The 22,184-nt window shown below is 38.4% G+C and overlaps 2 protein-coding genes across 2 annotated transcripts in view; one reads left to right on the top strand and one right to left on the bottom strand.

The window, feature by feature from the left end:
- Window positions 1-768: 768 nt before the first annotated feature.
- Window positions 769-11,275, bottom strand: LOC121424292 (diphthine methyl ester synthase-like). Its single transcript, XM_041619921.1, has 6 exons — window positions 11,056-11,275; window positions 8,383-8,507; window positions 6,724-6,832; window positions 5,796-5,956; window positions 2,968-3,074; window positions 769-2,243 (listed from the first exon to the last, which is right to left on the bottom strand). Exons 1-6 carry the CDS (start codon window positions 11,188-11,190, stop codon window positions 2,023-2,025), a joined length of 858 nt encoding a protein of 285 aa, XP_041475855.1. The 5' UTR covers window positions 11,191-11,275; the 3' UTR covers window positions 769-2,022.
- A 213-nt stretch (window positions 11,276-11,488) lies between these two features.
- LOC121424020 (U6 snRNA-associated Sm-like protein LSm4) overlaps window positions 11,489-22,184 on the top strand; it is a 37,202-nt gene continuing 26,506 nt past the window's right edge. The window contains exons 1-4 of the mRNA XM_041619592.1: window positions 11,489-11,613; window positions 16,350-16,391; window positions 17,541-17,639; window positions 18,147-18,318. Coding sequence (XP_041475526.1) covers window positions 11,611-11,613; window positions 16,350-16,391; window positions 17,541-17,639; window positions 18,147-18,318 — 316 coding nt within the window. The 5' untranslated portion in view covers window positions 11,489-11,610. The remainder of the gene's footprint in view (window positions 11,614-16,349; window positions 16,392-17,540; window positions 17,640-18,146; window positions 18,319-22,184) is intronic.

Raw genomic sequence — 22,184 nt, 5'->3', positions numbered from 1 at the left:
GCGATCAATCGCAAGTCTATTTTCGTTCCCAAAATCAAGCATATGCTGTGCAATTAATTACGAATTTGCGATTGATTGCTAATCTGCTCCATGAAACAAGGAGAGGAATCTGATTAGCTAAAGTTAAAAGTGATCAATCAACTGTAAAATTACAACAGAATATTTGGGATAGCAAATATTTTCTTGCAACACCGTCTTAGTATTTGCTCATGTAGGTTGCCAGGACAGCATAAAAAAACAACAGATTTACTCTTCAGTTTTTCTTAGATATATTTATATTCTCTCAACATTTTTATGAATTAATTTTTTATCATGTGATCTATACGTGAACAAAATTTAGTTTATATTTGATCTATGCCATCTCTACAGTGGACTAAATATATCATGTTTTACTGTTGTTAAATCTATAGGAAGATTTTATACTTGAGTTGAACATATACAATCAGAATGTAGATCACTCTTGGACAAGATTAATATGGAAACTAATCACATGAATCTGCATTGTAATTACATGCTCTTTGCAAAGTTTCAATGGCCCGTATTCTGAAGTTGGGTTTAACTTAAACTCAGAAGTTGTGGTTTAAGTATGGATAGCCAAGTGTTACATAAATCACTAACGGAAGAGATATCGCATTTCAGCTCATTTGGCTCTCAAATCATTCATAATTGTCTAGGAAGTATAAATAGATGATTGTCTTCACCATTGATGAATTAGGAAAGAGCACAGTAAACATAAGAAACACACATCTTAATAAAAATTTTGACATGTTAGGCTTCCCATAATTTTAGCACAGAGTTAGACCATGGTCTAAGTTAAACCCGACTTCTGAATACGGGCCATTGACTACAAGTAGTAAAGTTATGTTCAAGGGACTTCCTATGTGTGTACAGTATACTCCTACTGTTCTGATTCTATGGACCTAAATGATGTATCTGCCTTCACAATGAACTTGCTGTAAATACTTAACATCTATTAAAGAGAAAACTTCATATTGTATATAAATTATTCATTGATAATGTGTTATGCCTATATGTGGATTGGAAATAAGATTGGAAAGAAGTACATGAATATGCAGCAGTGGGGGATTTTAAGTTCGGTGATAGAGCTAGTTATGGTGTATGGAGTCGTGATTGAGATTACTCTCTTAGCTCTAACACCCCCCCCCCCCCTATTCTGAGTTTTCCAAAAATGATCAAAATCACACAAGTTCAAAACCTAGTGAGGTTCATCCCAAAACCAACTTTATTTCAAATTTGGTGGAAAATTTAGTGATGGAAAAATCTACCCAATAGCAACACCAAATACCACTGGACATGAAAGGGCCCATTACACAGTGAGGATAAGGGGAGCAAGAAAGTAAAATAGGGACATGAGAGAAGGAGGGGAGGGGGACATGGGGTGTTACAAAAAGTGAATTTTCTTCTTACAATAAAATTGGTAATCAACATATTTACTTAAATACAAGAATATGAATGTATACTTAACCAAGATGTTTATTGAAACAAACTTTAGGGCCTTATCGTGAAATTAGTCGCCTCTCTTTTTGTTTGTGTGCTCTCATGTACAAAGTCAATGGGAAAGGAAAGAAGTCGCCACCGCTGACGAAATAAACGGCAGTGAATGGACTGGTGACTTCAACCAGGATAATGCCAACTTTGGATATTTGAAGAAGGGGGAATGGCAAAGGAGAGAAGAATGAAAAACAGAGAGGAATGTAAGAGAAAGAATGGGAGGAGAGAAAGAGTGGGGAAAATAAGAGTGGAAGAGAGGGGGAAGGAAAGAGAGAGAGGGAGGGGGGGAACAAAAAGGAAGTGGGAATAAGAGAGATGGAGGGAGAGAGAGAGATGGGATACGGTCAAATAAAGGAGTGATGAAAACAAAAGAGAAGATGGATATGAGATATTTATATCTAGAGGTAGAGAATAGAATTTGACATAAATTTAAGAAAGTCAGAGTACTGGAAAAACATTGAAGGAGGAAAAAGAAAGAAATACACATATAAATTACAATTATATTCTATGCTATCTGCTTTCTTGAAGTAATGCATCAAAAATCGAAGGAGTAACAGCAAACTGCTTCAACATTTCAAGCTCCACGGGATGCATGTGACCAGCGATGACCAATGAGTGAAGAGGATCCCCGAGGTCAACAGAGGTCAGCTCTCGTAGCGTCCCAGATATGATTTGCTGGGTGTCGGAACCTACTCTGGCGACTCCTATACAAATTGCATCTTCAGTGTAGGCTGTTGGTGGAGAAAAATAACAGGTGAAATGCTTAATCATAATCAAAATAATATTTTGAAATGGGACTTTATCTTAAACCATTTATTTCTTAAATATCAAAACATATTTCTGTAGCCTAAAATTATAGATTTATTTTGTGGATGTTTGTTCCTATTATTATAAATATTATAAGATGTATAATCTCGAGTGTAAAATCTAAGAAACTGAGGCATAGCCTATATCAAAAGGGTTTACTTAATGAAACCATACTTAAAATCAGTGTTTAGCTATTGAACTTCCCAAATGAGATTAATATTTCTCACAGGACCGGTAATTTTCTTTCATTTATCTTTATCATTTTCTACTCAAATTATTCAGAGAATTGTGATAAATTGAATTAAAGGAAATACAATTCAACAGTCTTCTATAGTGTTCTTACAAGTTGAAAGAAAACACAAAAATTATGCTGATATAAGTGCTTTAAAAGTGATTTTTTTGGATCATGATTGCAAAAGAAAATTTGAAAGTCATGCAGCTGATTCCTATCTAGACCATCAATGACATTGGTCATTTCTTTTGATTTTGCATATGAATAGAAAACCAGGGCAACCCAACTCCTTCATTTCTGACAACATCTATGGCGACCATCAACCATAAAGTCACTTAATTTCTACAGGCCTTCAAATTTTTTTCAGATTTTTGAAAATATTTGAAGGAAGGAGGGGGTAAACTGATCATGCTCACCTGTATAATCATCTCCCCTCTCTTTCCTCTGGTCCAAGATTTCAAGAAGTTGAGATGCTGCCTGTGGTACTGTGAGAAAGCGAGGAGGCTCAAAGATCTTGCGCCCTCTACAGACAATAAATGAGAAACATGAAGCATATTAGTATTCACGTTAGCATGTATCAAGGGTGTTTCTGTCCCAAATGTTCATCTTTGAGTGCATATAGCCTTAAGGCCACCGCACACCTTACGACTTTTCGCAATCCGATTTTGGAACAAATTGCATTTTGCTCATTTTCTGAAAATGTGAATGGAACATATCATTTTATTTGAGGTTTCAATTAATTGGAAGAATATTAATATAACCATTTTGAAAGATTGCAAGCCTTTATTTAGCAGTAAAGGCCAAATTACTTTCAAATCATAGCCAATTGTACGACTGCTATGCTATCATTCTAAGGATTATAGCATAGTCACAGATTTGAACATAGGGGTATTCGTATGATGATTTAGCACATTATACAATAAGATATTCCAAGTCTCAATATTAGCATCAAATTCTACTACATTTTATTCTGAAATTGGGTCGCAGACCAATCCAGGGTGACCAGATGTCCCGTATTTCCCGGGATCGTCCCGTATTTTGTTCCTGTGTCCCGGCGTCCCGACAAACCCTTCCCGGGACGCCTATTTGTCCCGTATTTCAGAATATTGAACAAAATGTACTTAATACATTTAAAAGTGACGAATTTTCATCAAGTAACCAACAGATAACGAAGCAGAGGCAACAATAAAATTAATAATGAAACCTTTGCAAGTCCTACGGTGATTTTCTTGCTAACCCAATGCATTGCAAACTGGCCTCCCGCCTGTGTGTGGCAGGTACTGGCTATAGGCAATTAGGATCGGAGCAGATTCTCATTGATGCAAACAATGACATGGTAAACAGTTTTTCCAACAAAATCGGCGGAAAATTGTTCTCAGGTTACTGATTTGGAGATGTGATCGAAGAAAGAAGTTTTATGAGTTTTCATAAATAGATCTAGTTGTTACAGCTTTCGTTTTTTAGTCTTGTTGTGTATCATGCCGCGATCTATGTTTCATTTAATTTTTAAGTTGACAATGTCTCACTTTGAAATTGTATTCATTTCTGAAACATTTATTTGAAAGATATATAAGAAAGCACCAAATATCATGATTTTTGTTAGATGATTGGATTTTTTTGTTTGCTTGAAGTTTAAACTTTTCTTTCTTTTCTATCCTTCTATCCTTCCTGCTTGACCTTTTTGGTTTCATCTATCTTTATTTCCTATCTTTCTTTCCTGATCCTTTCTCTCTCTCTCTGTTCATTTTTCTTTCTTTCCTTATTTCTCTTACCTGCCTTTTTCAAATTTTTATTTCCTTCATTCTTTTTTCCTTAAAATTTGTTTGCTTCCTTCTCCCCTTCTCCGTTTTCTTTTCGTTCGTTCTCTCCTTTCATCATTTTCTTTTTTCATTCTCTCCTCCCTTCATCCTTTCCTCCCTCTTTTTCCTCCTTTCTTTCTTTCTTTCTTTCATTCATTCTTTATTTTATTTTTCGTTTATTCTTTTCCCTAATTCTTTTTTCCCTTCTTCCTTCCTTCTTCCCTTCCTGTTTTTCTCCTTTGTTTCTTACTTTTAAAGAATGAAGAAAAAATGACTTTCTTTCATTTTTTTCTTTCCTCTTCCTTTTTTCTTACTGTTTTTCTCTCCTTTATTTTGTTTTCAATTTACACATTTATCGATCTTCCCTTCCTTTCCTTCTATATTCAATTCAAAGAATGACGGTGACCCTTTTCTCTCTTTTATTCTATCGTTTATTCTTTTTTCCCTTCATTTTCCCCTTCATGTTTTTTCTTTCTTCTCAATATTCATCTCCTTTCTTTCGTTTTTTTTCTTTCTCTCCTTCATTCTTTCGTTCACCCTCCATTCCAATTCTTTAAATTTTTCACAAGTCTAACACTGTGTAGCCTTCTTTTTTATCTTTTTGTCGATTGTCCCGTATTTCATTTTGTGAAATCTGGTCACCCTGGACCAATCGTAGGGTGTGAGGTCGCCTTTAGTTGCAAGATAAATTTCCATGAAAAATGTTTGATATTTTAAGCAAGAGAGATCTCTCAATTACACAATTTATCATCAAATAAATGTTGTTGGTGTAAAAATCAAGGATACGTTGAAATTTCTGGGGTTTCCATCTGTTATCCTGACAGTTGTTATTTGTTATACTTGGAATATAAGGGTATTTCAAAAGCAATCCTTTGCGGACAACAGATGATTTTTTCATGGTTTTCTTCCCAGACAATTGGACAGCTCATAATAATTGTATCAATCTTCCCATGGCTGGAGTTCCCCCTTTAAATCATTTTCCCCCTAACTGGTAACTAATGACAGGCTAATACCACTTTCATGACTTCAAACTTCATGATCTCAAACAGTCCAAATTCAGTGGTGACCAGAATAGTGCAGATATGACAAAAAATTGCACTCATGGCTTATGAAATTGTCAGCATTATTTGAGAATCCTGTTCATGAATTCAAAGACGAGATCAAGAACAGATCGAGTGCAAATCAAGCACTCCCTCCACAGGAACTGTTTGTACAAAACTGTTGTAGCAGAAGTATTTGTACAAAAACATCCACATGATTGTGATTTTGGGCATGGTCAGCCCCCCTTCCTACTTTCAACTTATAAAACCATTCCACAGCCCCTGCTCCAAATAGCAGCTCTCAAATAATCTGATATTTTTGGGGGTCGAGACCTTTAAGCCACGCCTGCATCAAACCTGCATCCATGAATTCATGAAAGAGGGGTGTAATATTGACAAACTCACTTGATAAGATTCTCTACGCTCTGTTCCTTCATCTTGATGTCAAGAAGACAGAGCGTGTGAAGGCCTCTTGATCGGTTGGATGCTATCTTATCATAGTAACTATCCGGTTTCCATGTATCCGTCCAAAACACTATCGAGATGGTCTCTCCGTAATTGTAGAGCTGCACGTAAATCATAATCAATGACCATTATTGTTATATCTGGGTACATGTATTTTGGCATGGATAACATCTACTTGTCTTGTTTTATGAGTACTAAAACTAGACTCCCCTCGTTGTCATTGTTTCATGGTTTACATACATATGTACATAGAAAGCAATCATGTCTGGTGCCCCACCCCGCACCAGGATGAGAATAGGGGGGACAACCTAAAGGTGACATATTTTTGTCTCAGACTTTGATGACCCAGAATTTTCTTCTGATACCCTTCTCTTTTCTATATCCATTTTAATCCCCCTTTTTTCCTCTTTCTTCCTCCTACTTGAAAATTAAGAAAAAGGGGGTGGTCGCACCCGATAGTCCAGTGCTTAAAGAGTTAAACCCTGACCACATGGTCAAGAGTCTGGTGAAATTAACTCTGGGGCCTGTTGCATAAAACTCTTTAACTGAGAAAACTCTGGTAAGAACTGAAAACTAAGGTTAGTCTGATTTCTGCCATTGACTTTAACACAGGGCGAAAACTCCAGTAAAAACAACCCAAGTTTTCTCAGGTAAAAAAGTTGTATGCAACGGGCCCAAGGTGTCATTTTCAATGGCATAGTTTCCAATATCACGGTTGCCACCACTTTTAAGGACCTGCACCCCGTGCAAGGACAGACGAAGTTCCAACTTATGCAGTTTACAATTGTGAATCGACTTTAGACCAATCAAAGCTATCAGGTCACTTCCAATGACATACGATAGGTCGGCATTACACCTAAATACAAACCTGCAGACCACAGCAACCAATTGCATTCATGATGGAAGCATTATGGATGACCTTGTAATCGATCCCTTCCTGCTTGGCTCGCAGTACCAAGTCTGTATGTGTAGTTGCTCTGCAAAAAAACCCAATAATATTAAACTCAATATGAATTATATTTCAAAAATTGATTCCCCCCCAACGGGTTGATATGACTAGAGAAAAGAAAACAATGTCATTCAAGATTCAATGCAATATGATAAAAATTATGGTATTTTGAATATTCATTTAGTTTCACAGACCAGTTGGATAACTGTCACTTGGTCTATATCCACTTTGTCTACGTTTCATTTGGTCTCACTCCACATTAGACCAAAAGCTTCGGTCTCTGTTATGTTGGTTGTTCAGCTGAACTCCTTGGCTTCACTCACCAAATATTACAGAGACCGAAGTTCTAGCGCAATCTGTACAGGGGACTCAATGGCCATATGTTTATGTATTATAAGTTCGGATAAAACAGGAAGTGAAGTTGCGCGACAGCCGAGGTAAGTCACTGTTTTGTTCCTTTTAACTTTATTTTTTCCCCATTTTTTGGCAATTAATGCCATGAGGGAATATTAATTTGCATTTCGGTTGCATTAATTTTCAAAAGTTTGATTCATTAAAGACAAAAATTGAAGAGCCCCGATGGGGGGGATTTTGCATTGTAAGTCCCCTAATGGTGGCTGCACGATAGCGAGCTGTCTGTGTACGAGGAGAAATAAAAAAAAAATGTTTAAAAAAAACTCCTCGAAACAGACGGCTGCCAGCTGTCTAACTCCACATTGGTCTAATCCTAAAAAAAAGAACGAGAATGCTGGTAAACCCAAATAATGACAATGCACTTTAAGTATTTATTTCATATTTTTTAGATGACATAATTTGAAAGCCAGGGCACATGCGTTCTACATGATGGTGTTGCTGACATATCAATAGGACTTGTTTGTTAGATGGGGTCCGTGACTATCAAAATACATGGTCTCCGGAAAGAATCTGAATGCAAAAAAAAATGCCATATATGGTTTCTGACACAGTAATTTATGGCAAAGTGCAGTAAGATTTGCAACACTTTGCTTCCAAAAGCAGTGGCGGCCCGTGACCCGGAGGAGACAAAGCATTGGAGGGGCACAGCTTTGTTCACTAACAATACAGTGCCCTTCCAATCAATTGTCTCCTCCGGGGCACGGTCTGCCACAGTCCAAAAGCACTATGGAAACTGTCTAAATCTTTGTTAAACACAGGAGAAGTGGATCATTCTGATAGGACAAAAGTTTAGAAGGTGTAAAGCCATTGACAGTCATTGTGTATTGATAGAGATTCCTGTGTTGGCAATCGAGGATTTCAACTCTGGTGTTGACCTTTTGGTGCTGGAGTTGTGCCTATTTGTATAAGAACACAGCACCAAACCTAACATGGTCCTGGGATGAATCTCAGTAGGTGTTGAGCACTCAATAATGTGATTCAGATCATCATTGTAAACTCAGATTATTAGTGTTGAAGCGAGGGAAGGCAATCTTTATTGCGATTCCAACATTGACACTAGCACCAACACCAAACTTGAAATTATCAAATGATTCGACTTTATAACTCTGTCCGATCAGAATGTTATGCCCTCACTGGTTAAACACCCCTAACTTTAAGTCTTACCCGAATGGATCTCCAACAACCAAAAATGCGATATCCTCTGTCCGAGCACCTTCAAAGATCTCATCTGATCCTTGTTCAACCAGATCACGGTCTGCCAAAATGATTTCACGTCCATAGTACTGCTCCTGTTACAAGGAAAATATTGTCACAGGAAACATGTTAAACCCAATGGATAGAATTTTCTATGTTAAAAACAAGTTCAATATGAACAGTTTGATTCTCTATCACCTTGTACCAAAATCGACATAGAATTTCACAAATTCACATTAGCATATTTTATTTGAATAATGACAGGCATTTTTAGACCATCTACATGTAGGGGAGACCGGGGTTAGTTGGAACATGAGGTAAGTTGAAAACATTGCAATTTTCTTTAACGCCTGTAAAATAAATTCATGCAATACTGCCCTCAATTTATAGCAACAATAATTCAACACTGTTGTATTATATAATAGCAATAAATTGAGGGCAGTATTGCATAAATTTATTTTACAGGCGTTAAAGAAAATTGCATTGTTTCAACTTACCCCATGTTCCAACTAACCCCGGTCTCCCCTATTTCCTTACCAATACTGCACAGGTATAGACCTATAAACTTATTTTGATTACTTCTCACTTTTCCGTAAAATCATGCAGAATAGCACCATAGTCCCATCGTGTTCATTAGAGTTTGAAGAATCTATCCCAACACGTACAAAGTCAATGGCATGCAAGGTTATGGAGCGCTGCACGAAGATGTACGGATATACAGAATCTCAATAATTTTCGAACAATACTTGAGCGATCCGATCACGAGCTAAAGACCATTTAGTGTGTAGAAAAGGTGGCTGGATATCGTTATCGCTATCGATACTTGCGCAAACTTTTTGGCCAAATTATTTATGAGACCACATGATCATGATTTGTGTAATAAGTAAATCAGCAGTCTCCAAATTGCTGCCGTGAACTGTACGGAGGTCAGTTGTTTGTGTCACACAGTCAATGGGCAACATTTTATTGTGCTACATATAGCATCTGGTCAGACTAACAAAAAACATGAATTCAATTACTATTAGTCAGGCATCTCTTCTTAATTTATAGACCAAAAGCTTCGGACTCTGTTATGTTGGTTGTTCAGCTGAACTCCGTTGGCTCCAGTCACCAAATACAGAGACCGAAGTTCTAGCGCGATCTGTACAGGGGACTAAATGGCCATATGTTTATGTACTTAAGATCGGATAAAACGGGGAAATGAATTTGCGAGACAGCTGAGGTAAGTCACTGTTTTTGTTCCTTTTAACTTAATTTTTCTCTGTTTATTGGCAATTAATGCCAAGAGGAATTATTACTTTGCATTTTGGTTGTGTTAACTTTCAAATTGTTTATTCATTAAAGACAAATAATTGAAGAGCCCCGACGGGGGGATTTTGCATTGCAAGTCCCCTAATGGTGCCTGCCCGATAGCGAGCAGTCTGTGTACGAGGAGAAATAAAACAAATAAAATGTTAAAAAAACTCCTTGAAACAGACGGATTCCAGCTGTCTACTTAATTTAATAATACATTCTTAAGTAACTCTGTAACGTTGGCGAAGAACAATAGGAAACAAGATGGCGGCATAAACATCGGGCAAGTCTCTTCCGTCTTTTCACAATATTTTTCTCATTTTTTTGATGAATTCTTGTTCAAAAATAACAACGAGAGCGTAGAAATGTCGGAAATGAAGTTTTATCCCCTGTACATGATTTAGGGCTAGATCTTTTAGAAGGAAAGTAGAAATCTTGGGGGTGAAAGTTTCAGGTTTTGGCGTCCTTCGTGTAAGTGAATGAGAAGGAAGACCTGGCTTCAATGAGAGTAAGCCTACGTCAGTAAATAATTTTTACTGTCAAGAAGCCGCCTGGCTATGCGGGCCTCCGACCAAGGAGTCAAGGACCAAGATCAGTCTATATAATATTGGTGAGTGAGCCAACGCAGTTCAGCAAAACAACCAAAATACAGAGACTGACATGCTGAAGCTTTTGGTCTACACACCACATGCCTGCAGCAATAAATATCCCGATTGGGGAGTTTGCCTGCAGTAACAGGAAGAAGAAAGTCTAATGCGAATCCGTTTGTCAAGTTCGACTCAGTCCGTGGTCGTGCACATATCGCCAGTAGGCAGTACCTACCTCGCGATTGCGGGCGGGTGCGGCAGGCAGGGCAACCTTGACGTAGACCAAAAGCTTCAGTCTCTGTTATGTTGGTTGTTCAGCTGAACTCCGTTGGCTTCACTCACCAAATACAGAGACCGAAGTTCTAGCGCGATCTGTACAGGGGACTCAATGGCCATATGTTTATGTACTTAAGATCGGATAAAACGGGGAAGTGAATTTGCGCGACAGCCGAGGTAAGTCACTGTTTTTGTTCCTTTTAACTTGATTTTTCTCTGTTTTTTGGCAATTAATGCCAAGAGGGAATATTAATTTGCATTTTGGTCGCATTAATTTTCAAAATTTTTATTCATTAAAGACAAAAATTGAAGAGCCCCGACGGGGGGATTTTGCATTGCAAGTCCCCTAATGGTGGCTGCACGATAGCGAGCCGTCTGTGTACGAGGAGAAATTAAAAAAAAAAATGTTTAAAAACTCCTCGAAACAGACGGCTGCCAGCTGTCTACCTTGACGCTGCTGGAGCTAGCTGCAAATGCCATAACTTACCAGTGCATCTTTGCCTACGGTCAAAATAGATGTGTAAGCTTCTAAATAAACACGTTTAGCCTTCTTTACGGCTTCCAATCCTTTCACTGTAATATCTTTAACATCCCCGAGGCCCAAACCGATCAGAAACAACATTTTGTAATGTGACGTGTCAGGTTTTCAGTCTTCACGTGCCAGTAACAAAAACTCCGCCATCAAACAAAAGGTGATTTCCCTTTTCCTACCGTTAACCTCACTCAGTTCATGTGAAATTATATTTTTACTGATTTTTTTTAGTAATATTTATTTTCGTTTTTATTCAAAATAATAACAATTGTAGTACAAAAATATTATTTGTTAGCGCTCAAGCTACCAAAATTTTTATTTGATCAATAAATTTAATAGATAAGAGCACATTGTCCTCATATGTAACGTGAGATCAATTGATTGATTGACGACAGAGCTGAGCCCGGCCCCGAGGAATTTTTGTAAATCTTGAAAGGACGAAATCTTCATCTTCGAAAGACATTTGGCATACTCATTTTCTCCTAGACTTTTTTGAATTGTTACATCGTGATGGTGAGATGACTTGTTTATGTTTACGTGCAATAAATTTGGAATGTTACTTATATTCTTGGCCTTGGAAGGGGAGCTCAGCACGGACACGGTGAAACACGGACGCCGGACGGTCCAGTCCAGCGGCGCAGCGCCCAGGCCATGCCCAAGGCCATGGCCTACCTCGAGCGAAGGCTCCACTCCACTTCACTACCGGTACACGGGGGGGGGGGGGACACTCAGTATATATTGCTTATACGAAACTCCCCATCCTTGGCTCTCTTCACATCAAAATTAAAAACATATCTCTTTAGTTAAGAAAATATGCTATGTAGACCAAAATAACTAAGTAAAAAGAGCTCTGAACAAGTGCAGCTGAATATATCCATATAAAAGCTGCGCTATATCAATTAGGCATGTATACAGCCACACGCGTGTGTCTTTACCATCCAGCCACACGCGTGTGGTTATATCCAGAACACCTATCTGTGGATACCGCCACACGCCGCCAGTAATAACAGTAAAACACGTACCGGTATGTAGGTCTGACCGTCTATATCACGATCAAAATAACCTCATTTCTTCATTAAATTCTTACATTCTAAACCCCTTTGATATCCTTAGATCGTTTCAATTTCATTCTCACCGTCTTCTCTCCTTGCTTTTCTTGTCTTGTTACAAACGGTCGTCTGTTTAACAGCAAATTCTCTTTTTCTACTTGTGTCGATTCTGGCTTCCTTCGCGGTGGCAGACCCATACAGCGTTAGCGCAGCGCAGTAGTAGACATACACAGTTTGGGTTCACGTAAACCCAAACTGTGTATGTCTACTACTGCGCTGCACTAACGCTGTATGGGTCTGCCACCGCGAAGGAAGCCAGAATCGACACAAGTAGAAAAAGAGAATTTGCTGTTAAACAGACGACCGTTTGTAACAAGACAAGAAAAGCAAGGAGAGAAGACGGTGAGAATGAAATTGAAACGATCTAAGGATATCAAAGGGGTTTAGAATGTAAGAATTTAATGAAGAAATGAGGTTATTTTGATCGTGATATAGACGGTCAGACCTACATACGGTACGTGTTTTACTGTTATTACTGGCGGCGTGTGGCGGTATCCACAGATAGGTGTTCTGGATATAACCACACGCGTGTGGCTGGATGGTAAAGACACACGCGTGTGGCTGTATACACTGCCTATAAATTAATGCTTATTATTATTATGTGCCGCAGAGGGGACCCCCATTTTTACACCCAAATTTCCGTTCCAAGGCATAGCATTTTTGTCTAATGGAGAAAACAATACAAAGAAAGCCGCTCCAAGTCCAAGGCACAGTGACAAATTGTGTACAACGGATAGCGGAGCGTGAACGTAGCGGTCGTGTACATTTTTGCTTATTACATGACGTCATCCAGCCACTGCCAAGAACCAATTTATGAATGAAAATATAGTAAGCATGCGCAGTGCAAGCCTTTTATTTCCCCACACAGAATTCCACCAAAACAAGTGTGCAATTCTCTATCACCTCGTACCAAAATCGACCTAGAATTTCACTTTCGCGTATTTTATATGAATTATGAAAGGTATTCTCGGAGGATCTATTTTCTCACCGATACCGCACAGGTAAGAGAATTTCGATTACTTTTTGCTTTTCCGTCAAAATCTTACAAATTAGCATCTATATGTCATCGTGTTCGTTGGAATTTGTAGAGTCTATCGCAACGTGCACAAAGTCAATTGGCTTCCGGGTTTCGGAGCGTCGCGTGAATATGCATGAAATTGCAGAGTTTCGATAATTTTCGATCGATACCGGAGCGATCCGATCACGAACCAAGACCATTTACCGCGTACACATCATGACCAGATATCGTTATCGCTATCGATACTTCCGCATGCAGTCCGAAGGAATTATTTTTCGGACCACGTGAAAAAAGAAGAAAGAAATCCGCTCCAAAGCTTCGCATATTTTTTTTGTTACGCCGTTCAGGTCGCATTGATCTACTGCAATTTTGGTGTAAAGCGGCCGCAGAGCGCTGTCCGACCATCGTCTCTGCGCGAGCGCACCCGGCGGAGGCCGCGCTAGCGGCATAATACATGGATGCCCATTCCATAGGGCTGCATACACATGATGTACTTACACACTTTGCAGTGTGTTTTTTTTTGTTAAATATATTTTTCTCGATCTTCACGTAGATGCCCTTCGATCAGCGATGAAATCAATTTTGCCTAAAGAGGGCGCGTGGTATTATTTATGAATTTATAAGCCATAATTTAGTTTAGGGGGTAAACAATGCAAAATCCCCCTGAAGGGGCTCATTGATTTTTGTCTTCATTTCATAAAAATATATAAAAAGAACTGAACCTAAATAAAGATTATTATTCTTTTTGGTCAAAACTGGGACTCCTACTCCCTGGTTTATCCGAACTTAATACATAAACATATGGCCATTGTAATTGGTGAGTGGAGCCAACTGAGTTCAGCGGAACAACCAATAGAACAGAGACCGAAGCTTTTGGTCTACCGCTACACACCTGCCCGAGCATCAAGGTACAAAAAAAAGCAGCTCAATTCGTGAATATTCATGATAGGACTAAAGATTGTTATTGTTTTGCATCAGATCTCGATCTCCTGTACTATAATCATGGATTGAGCACTCATCCAGGAACAAGGTTATATAGCCAGGAATTGAGCTGCGATTTCTGCGCATATGAGCAATTTGCGTTTGCGATGTTTTGGAATCTGCAGTGAAATTCACACATTCACTGTGAATTAATACGTGTGAGGAAACCAATACTGGCTCTAAGATTAAATCACCAATTTTGAGACTGATAGAAGCGTTGGAAAGAAGTGAAACTTTGTGAAATATGAGTCGTTAAAATTAATTGTAAGGTAATTTTATTGCATAAGTTTTATATTCCCTTACCCCCCACATAAAGTTCCACCTTTGTCACGTGTTTCAGAGCGAGTTTTGTACCTTGATGTTTGGGTAGGTGTAGCGGTATTGAAGTGGAGTGGAGACTACATGAACATCACTTGAAGTTGAGGTAGCCATGCCCATGCCATGGACCATGGCACCGGCACTGGGCATTCAGAGTGTTTAGCCCAGTCCCAATCCCATGCTGTAACGTTGCGCTGGCGTGGTCCTGGGTTGAGGTAGGCAGTAGGCTCAGAGAGAGTAAAAAACAATTTGGGCAAGAGTTCCATATGCACCCCCACTAAAATTGAAAGTAAAAACATGTAGAAGGTTAGGCCTAGACTGATAAATCTGCTGTTTTTTGGAGGAGTTTTTCAACATTTTCTGATTTTTTTGTCCTACATGTGTAAGACGGATGACGGCCATTGGGCTCATAATGGTGGAGCAAACAACCGCTGCTTAACTACAAGGTCTATGGAGGAAGGGTGCGCTTTTGCAACCTCCTCGATTACTCGATTTTGCTTTTTGACGGGGGAAGAAGGACAAGATAGAAATAATGAAGATAAATTTATATCAAATACAATCAGCTTACAACCTTTCTGAAAGTATGCTGGAAAATAGCGAATTTTGATGACAAACAGATCAGGATCAGCCAGGTTCTTCTGCGATCACGTCAGTTACGTAAAAGTAAAGTAAAAAAATGCCTGTAAATGGGCCCAATGAGGCAATCTTTATTTCCAGACCGGCACTCCAACTGATGTAACTGAAATTTGCATGTACAGCTGATCAAAATGAGCTATTGGAGAGTAAATCTGGGCCCCGTCTTTCAAAGAGTTGCGATTGATCTCATCAACCACAACTATGGACGGCCAGCAATGTCAACATGTAAAATGCAAATTTGTTCAAAACATTTTCTAGGTATGATCTATATTAATACATTCATCGTTCTCTTTAAGATTCAGTGTGATTCTCTTTTTTTACTAAAGAAATTGTGCAAATTTCCTGTCTACAGAAAAAATTATGACACTGATGGATTTCCGTAGAGATACGATCAATTGGATCAAACATGACATTGTAAGACGGGGCCCTAGTCATTAATTGAGCTGAAATTGGTATACTAATAATATTAAATATTGGCACAATAAAAATTGCTTTTGGGCATGTTGGGAGGAGGGGAGGGGGTTGGACTAGCCAAGAAAACGAAATTCTTTGTTTACTAGTCCAAGAATGTCATCTGCTTGATGCCTCCTAGGCTTCCATTGACTTAAAAGAGAATGAAACCTTTGGAACAAGATAGCTTGTGTGAATACAGAAAAAATCAAACAAACAGATCAACGAAAGTTTGAGGAAAATTGGCAAATAATGAGTTATGAGCATTTGAATATTGCGATCACTATTGCAATGGAGATCCTCCCATTGGCAGTGTGACAAAGATGAGTGATGTCACTTGTGAACAGCTCTCCCCATGACTTCATTATATATTTCACTTAAATTGCCTCTTTTATCACATCTATCGGTGGATCATGTGTTCTTTTTATAGGAGGGCATGTAATACAGATTTTTAAGGAATACTTCATGGATAAAGAGTTTGTAGCCTACTTATTCCAAAGGTTTCATTCCTCTTTAAGTTTCTTCCATGTATCGAATTTGAAATTCAAGTTGACTGAAAATATGACATTGATTCAGAATGGGGCAGTATGGGTTGATATAGACTCAATATTCTATCAGTTTGAAGATGTTCAAAACAGCAGACTTTACGAGTTTCATAATACATGCACACCAACGACAGTGTTCATGGTATGCCATATTAATTCTAATGATATGGTATCTTTGTTTTCCACTTACAGTTGCCTCTTTCTCTATTAAGAACTGCTCAAAACCACCCTATGGTAAGTCGCATTCTAGTAAATCCATTTTTCAGGCAGTGCTGCAACAGCCAGAGTTTGCTCAATCTCAAGATTTTAGCCTGATCAGCACTCTTCACGATTAATCTCGAGATTTATGAAACCCCATCTTCACCATTACAAGAAGAGTGATTCCTGCTCAAGCTAGACATCGATGTATTATGGTCTGACGCCGTGAATAAATAATCCTGAGTGCATCTCCACCAGCTAATTAGCGGTATAATTCGTAAAATAGCATGCTATTTTGCAAATAATCCCAAGTTGACTTGGGATTCCAATCTCGAGATTAATCCAGCAAACTAGTGCAATATTTGTGTCCCCATTACAAATAATCTTGAGATTGTTCAGATCGGGATAATTTGCCGGATCAGAAATATCGCGCTAATTTGAATACTCCAGCTGGTGCAGACAGTCCTATTGACTTTCATTGTTTTTGTGATGATTAGTGTTGTCAAATATTATAAATAAAAAGTTTCATTTTTAATGTGAAAGTAAAAGGATCAAATCAAACTATGATCATGTTTTATTATTCATTATTTGATAGTGCATATGTCTTTTTATATAACATAAATATTATATTTTCAAATCTAATAAGAACTTCCTGAGGAATGAAATGTATTTAGTTGAATATTAGATGTCTTCGATAGGGTAGCTCATTCCAGGGGGAGGGTACTTACATGTAGTATAAATGTATGATGCATATGTGCCGTGGTTGAGACCCCCATTTCTGTTCCAGAGCATAGCCAATTCAGAAAGCCATAGAAATTTCTATTTTTCTCGTTCCGTAGCACTTCAAATTTGTGATTTCTAATTCCAATGCACGCCCATTATTAACTACTCAACCGGTTGGAGTGGCGAGCCCCAAAGCTCCCGACCGCACCCGGAGCTAGATTGAGACAGCTCGATATGAATCTAGCAAGACGCGCGTGTGTTTTTTTCCATAGCCGCTACCAATTACACCTACCTTCTGAGTTCCGGAGACCCTTTTGTGATGTGGTCAGTTCCAGAGCATTGTAGTTTTAGCAATCGTTGATCCAAGAGCACATTGGTATCATCTAATTTGAGTACCCCCCCTGGGAGCTCATTGCAAATGTTTTACTTCTCCTGTCTATCTGTTGTTTAATATTCCTGCAGCTGGTGGAACTGAAAAATGGTGAGACATACAACGGTCATCTTGTTGCATGTGATAACTGGATGAATATCAACCTTAGAGAAGTCATCTGCACATCAAGGGTAAGGAGTACTCTATTGATGAAATGATTTTGGATTTGGTGGTGATGTTGTTGGTGATAATAGTGATGATGATTCTGATGATGATTGTGATGATGATGATGGTGGTGGTAATGATGATGATGATGGTGTTGATGGTGATGATGAGGATCATGATGTTGATGGTGATGATGAGGATGATGGTAGTGATGAAGATGGTGGTGATGATGAGGATGTGATAATGATGGAACAAAAAGCTCACAAGTTTTAATTTTGATTTTCTATGATCTTTTATAATTGTGCGATACATAAAAACCCATTTTACCACTTATGCATATCTGGTACCCCAAAGTTGCATAAATTTGGTGCTCCAAATTTGCATATTTTCAATTTTTTCTTTATCAATGAAATTTAGAAATCATAATTTGAGCCTTCATATCCAACCAAAGATAACTTATTGGAATATAGATGAAATTTTTACTTCTAGAGTGACCTTTTCTTGGACTTGCCCCCCCCCCATTTTGACCTTAGGATGGGGACCGGTTCTGGAAGATGCCAGAGTGTTACATCAGAGGAAGCACTATCAAATATCTTAGGATACCAGACGAGGTCATTGACATGGTCAAGGATGACATCGTATCTAAAGGTCGTGGCCGAGGAGGCGGTGGTCGAGGAAGGGGTCGTGGTGGATCTGGCAGGGGAGGTAAGTTCTTGCTTTAATACTTGTTTCTTTAGTTTTCGTTCAAGTACCTATTCTAGTCATCAATTTAGGTTGTACTTCATCAGATGTTTAGTTCAAACCTCGGTTGCATTTGATGATTTTGATCACATTTTGCCCATTGTAAAAATAATTGTCTCCCCAGATGCAAACAGAAAATGGTGAAAATGATATGTTTGGAAAGGCAATATGGTGGAACCATTTGCATTTTGCATTTTACAAATCGGTATAAATGCTGCAATTAACCGAACTTTGGGCTGGTTGGCCACTCTTCTCTCCAAATCAAGGATTCTGTAATACAAATGTTGCCCTCACTGTTATTTATCAATGTTTCCATTTCCTGAAGGAAAATGTCTCCCTCTACTGTTAGATTTACTCACACGTGCTGTCACTGCTGTATCGTCATATGAGGGTTGATGGTAGTAAACTGTATTCAAACTTGACATTCATGTGTATGCATCTCTCCATGCAAGATATCAGTCAATAAAAATTGTTCTTTATGACTCAGGAAATGGGAAAATGATTGTAAACTAAATGTAGTTCAAGAAGATTGTATACATAGTATATTTTAATAGCTGCAGTAGAGATTGGAAAGTGATTTTAGAAACTGGAAGAGGGGGAGAGGGGAGAAAGAGAAAGGGGGGCAAGAGGAAAATGAAATGAGTAACAAACAATGGGAAGAGAGGATTAGATAGAGGGGGATTAGGTGAAAGTGGGAGAGAGAGGGGGGGGGGTGTAGTCACAAACACAATGATACCCAAGCAGGTTTTGAGACCAGGGGCCCATTTCATATTAAGGACTTGCAACTGTTGTAACTTTGCCATTATGGAAACTACCATGGAAAGCTTGATTATGATTGGCTGCTGAGCCTTGTTACCATGTTAGTTGTCATCATGGCAGAGTTACAACAGTTGCAAGTCCTGTATGAAACGGGCTCCTGGTTAAGAAGTTTGAGGGAGCACAGTCCCATTTTGCACCTTGTCACCTCCAGGGAGCTGATTTTTTAAGGATTACTGTACAAGAAAAAAAAATACACCTTTGCAAGCAACCACTTTCCCAACTTAAGGGGCTCGTTTTGTGAAGAGTTGCAATTGTTGTAACTTTGCCATTATGGCAGTTACCATGGTATACTTGTTTTTGATTGGCTGCTGAGCACTGTTGCCATGGTAACAGTAAACGATCCTCATTTGACTGTTATGGTATGAAAATCCAGACAACTTGTACAATTTTTTTTTTATTTTCGGGGGGGGGGGGTGCCAACAAGAGGAAGGGATGAATGGTATATACATGTATATGGAGGATAGATTTATATGAGGAGAAGACAGAAGATTTGGATGGGGTGTGCATCTTTGTGCATGCTTGTAATGTGGTTTTCTTCAATGTAATATCAGAAATGATTATCAAAATTCCCAGACCGATATTCAACTTACATCACGTATGCAACTTTACGAGAACAAAAATATGGCTTTTGAAATGTCTATTAGAGCAAATTATTTCAATATCTTGCCTACAAGCAAATCCTATGTATTTTTTTTTCGAGTCGTTGACAATTGCATTTCAAATAAATTGGTATTTCTTCCAAGATAATGGTACGTGAACAATGTAATTATGAGGTTTAAGCCTGAAGCACACCTGTACATTACAGGTTACATCATAACTGTTTGATTTTTTATTTTCTTCTAAAAAATACAATGGGCCTACTTTTGAAATGTACATTATTAATTTATTCTAAAAAAAAGTTTTTCGTGTGTGATATAGTGAATTAAAGCTAGGCCGATAATGTCTTCAGTAATTTTCAAAGGTGCAAATGATATGTACAGATTAATTACAGTACATGTATTTATTTAATTAATTGTAATAAGTTGTAAACTTAGGACTGTCATTATGTGCTTGAAGGTCATGATGGCCCAAAACAAAGCTGATGAAAGACAATAATAAACAATTTAGCAGAATGTGGATATGTACATGAAATGTACATTTAATCAACCCTGCTGCACTATTTGCGTTCCTGCTTTCGCTTGCACCTTAAAGTGATTTTCCAGGAATGCATCTAAAATCATCACATCGTTACATTCAATTTCAGAATAAGTTGGAGCACAATGACTATTTGATGGGTTGATTTATTGCAGTCTGATTCTTTACTAATTAGATTTAGAACTTGGTCTTCTTACCATGATTTATCAGATGTTTTTATACGACATCAAGACCATGTTTTCTTCTTCACCTTCCTCTAATTACCTCCACCACCCCAAAATCAATAAAAAAATTGTTGATGTGCTGTTTTGAGATTGTTTCAAGAAAAAAATGATCTGATTAGTTTGTCTGATAATCTGCATGTTTGCTCCGTTGCATCCCCCCTCCCCCGCCAATAATCGTTATAAACTCATCAAGAAATTTCCCCTGATTACGAAGTCTGGAATAGCGCGGGGGTTGTCCCGCCAATAATCGTCAAAAACTCATCAGAAATTAGGCAATTATTTCGCCAGGGGTGCTTAGGGCAGGTTGATGAGCCTGCCACCTGGGTCGCCCTTGATTGGGACTGTTTGATGTCGCCGATAGAAAACCTACTAATCTCTGGAAATGTTACGATTGTTGGGTAGGGTGCACTGTTCTGTTGTAGGCAAAGCTTGATAATGCATTCCGTACTTGGCTACTTGCAACAAAATTGACATGGGAGTTCATTAAGGGAAACCATGACGATTGCAAGCACAGCTTTCCGTGGAAAGTTAGCTTCTGGAGAGATGAGACGAGTAATGATTACAAAATAAAGATTTCTTATAGCTCTGTCCTTCCTGCTTGATTGGAACATCATACTATAGGTTTGCCTACATCTGTCTCATTAGGAATGTATTAACTGTAAATTTTGTGACTTTGTTCAGGCTTACAATACCTGATAATTGTAGTTCAGGCATTCACATCTGCCTGCCTGCACTAGTAATGAGCTTGTATTCTCATTGCTATGGTAAATTCACCTTGCATGAATCAATAGTTCTTGAAAATTTGTTTTAAACTGCAAAATGATGTCTCATGACCTTGGAGAAATCTTTCAGTCTCTCAATTTTGAACAGTAAACATATTGCACTTTGCAGTTATTATTTCAGGGATATCAGTTTAATACAATGTAGAATAATTTTGCTTTAAGACTTGCAAAGTACCTGGTATTTTCTGACAAGTAAACTATAAAGAATGCTAATAATTCAAAGGATTTCAGCAGGGCTTATGTTTTTTTATAAAGTGTTATTTTTCCCCGGAAAAAATAGTCTAGTAGTACTCTACCAAGGAAAAGTTGATGTCTTTTGACACACTAATTGATGTCCTTGTAGGAAGCCTTTGAAATATGTTGTTGGCATCAGTTAAAGGGGATTTAGGTACAATGCAATCCTCCTTTCTGGGAAACCTTACAAATTCATGTGATCGTGCAGAATGTTTGGAGATAAATTGCGGATTGGCCGATACATACTTTTATGCTTTTCACACTGCATTTCCTTACCCCATACTTTCCGTAACCCCGGACTATCCTTAACCCCATACTATCATTTTTTCCGATTCACTGTAGGTGGTTTCAGACCGCCTCGAAGTTCGTCAGTTCCAGGTATTCTCTGATCGGTAAATTTACCCCGATCAGAAAATACCAGGTATTTTGGTAATGTGAAAGCAAACTATGCGTAATATCCCTGAAAGAAAATACCCGCTAAATAGTAGGTACTTGGCGAAATTACGAGAACTTTCGCGGGGATTTTTCCAAGGTCGCAGGTATTTTGGCGATGTGAAAGCAAATTACGGGAACTTTTAGCCCAGCGTGTCGTTGGGTGCGGCGCCGTGGGTGGCTGCTGGGCTAGTGATTTTGAATC

The sequence above is a fragment of the Lytechinus variegatus genome, chromosome 11 (assembly GCF_018143015.1).
Source record: "Lytechinus variegatus isolate NC3 chromosome 11, Lvar_3.0, whole genome shotgun sequence".
Lineage (NCBI taxonomy): Eukaryota > Metazoa > Echinodermata > Echinoidea > Temnopleuroida > Toxopneustidae > Lytechinus > Lytechinus variegatus.
The sequence above is the reverse complement of the archived record's forward strand: the minus strand, read 5'-3'. Positions and strand labels throughout refer to the sequence as shown.

What these genes read in the sequence shown, in the direction of transcription:
- LOC121424292 (XM_041619921.1), bottom strand. Translation starts at nt 11,190, where the DNA reads ATGTTGTTTCTGATCGGTTTGGGCCTCGGGGATGTTAAAGATATTACA. An exon ending in GTTGTTGGAGATCCATTCGG is followed by an intron (nt 6,833 to 8,382) that starts GTAAGACTTAAA and finishes GTTTTTTTGCAG; the next exon opens with AGCAACTACACATACAGACT. An exon ending in TTGGTTGCTGTGGTCTGCAG is followed by an intron (nt 5,957 to 6,723) that starts GTTTGTATTTAG and finishes ATTTACGTGCAG; the next exon opens with CTCTACAATTACGGAGAGAC.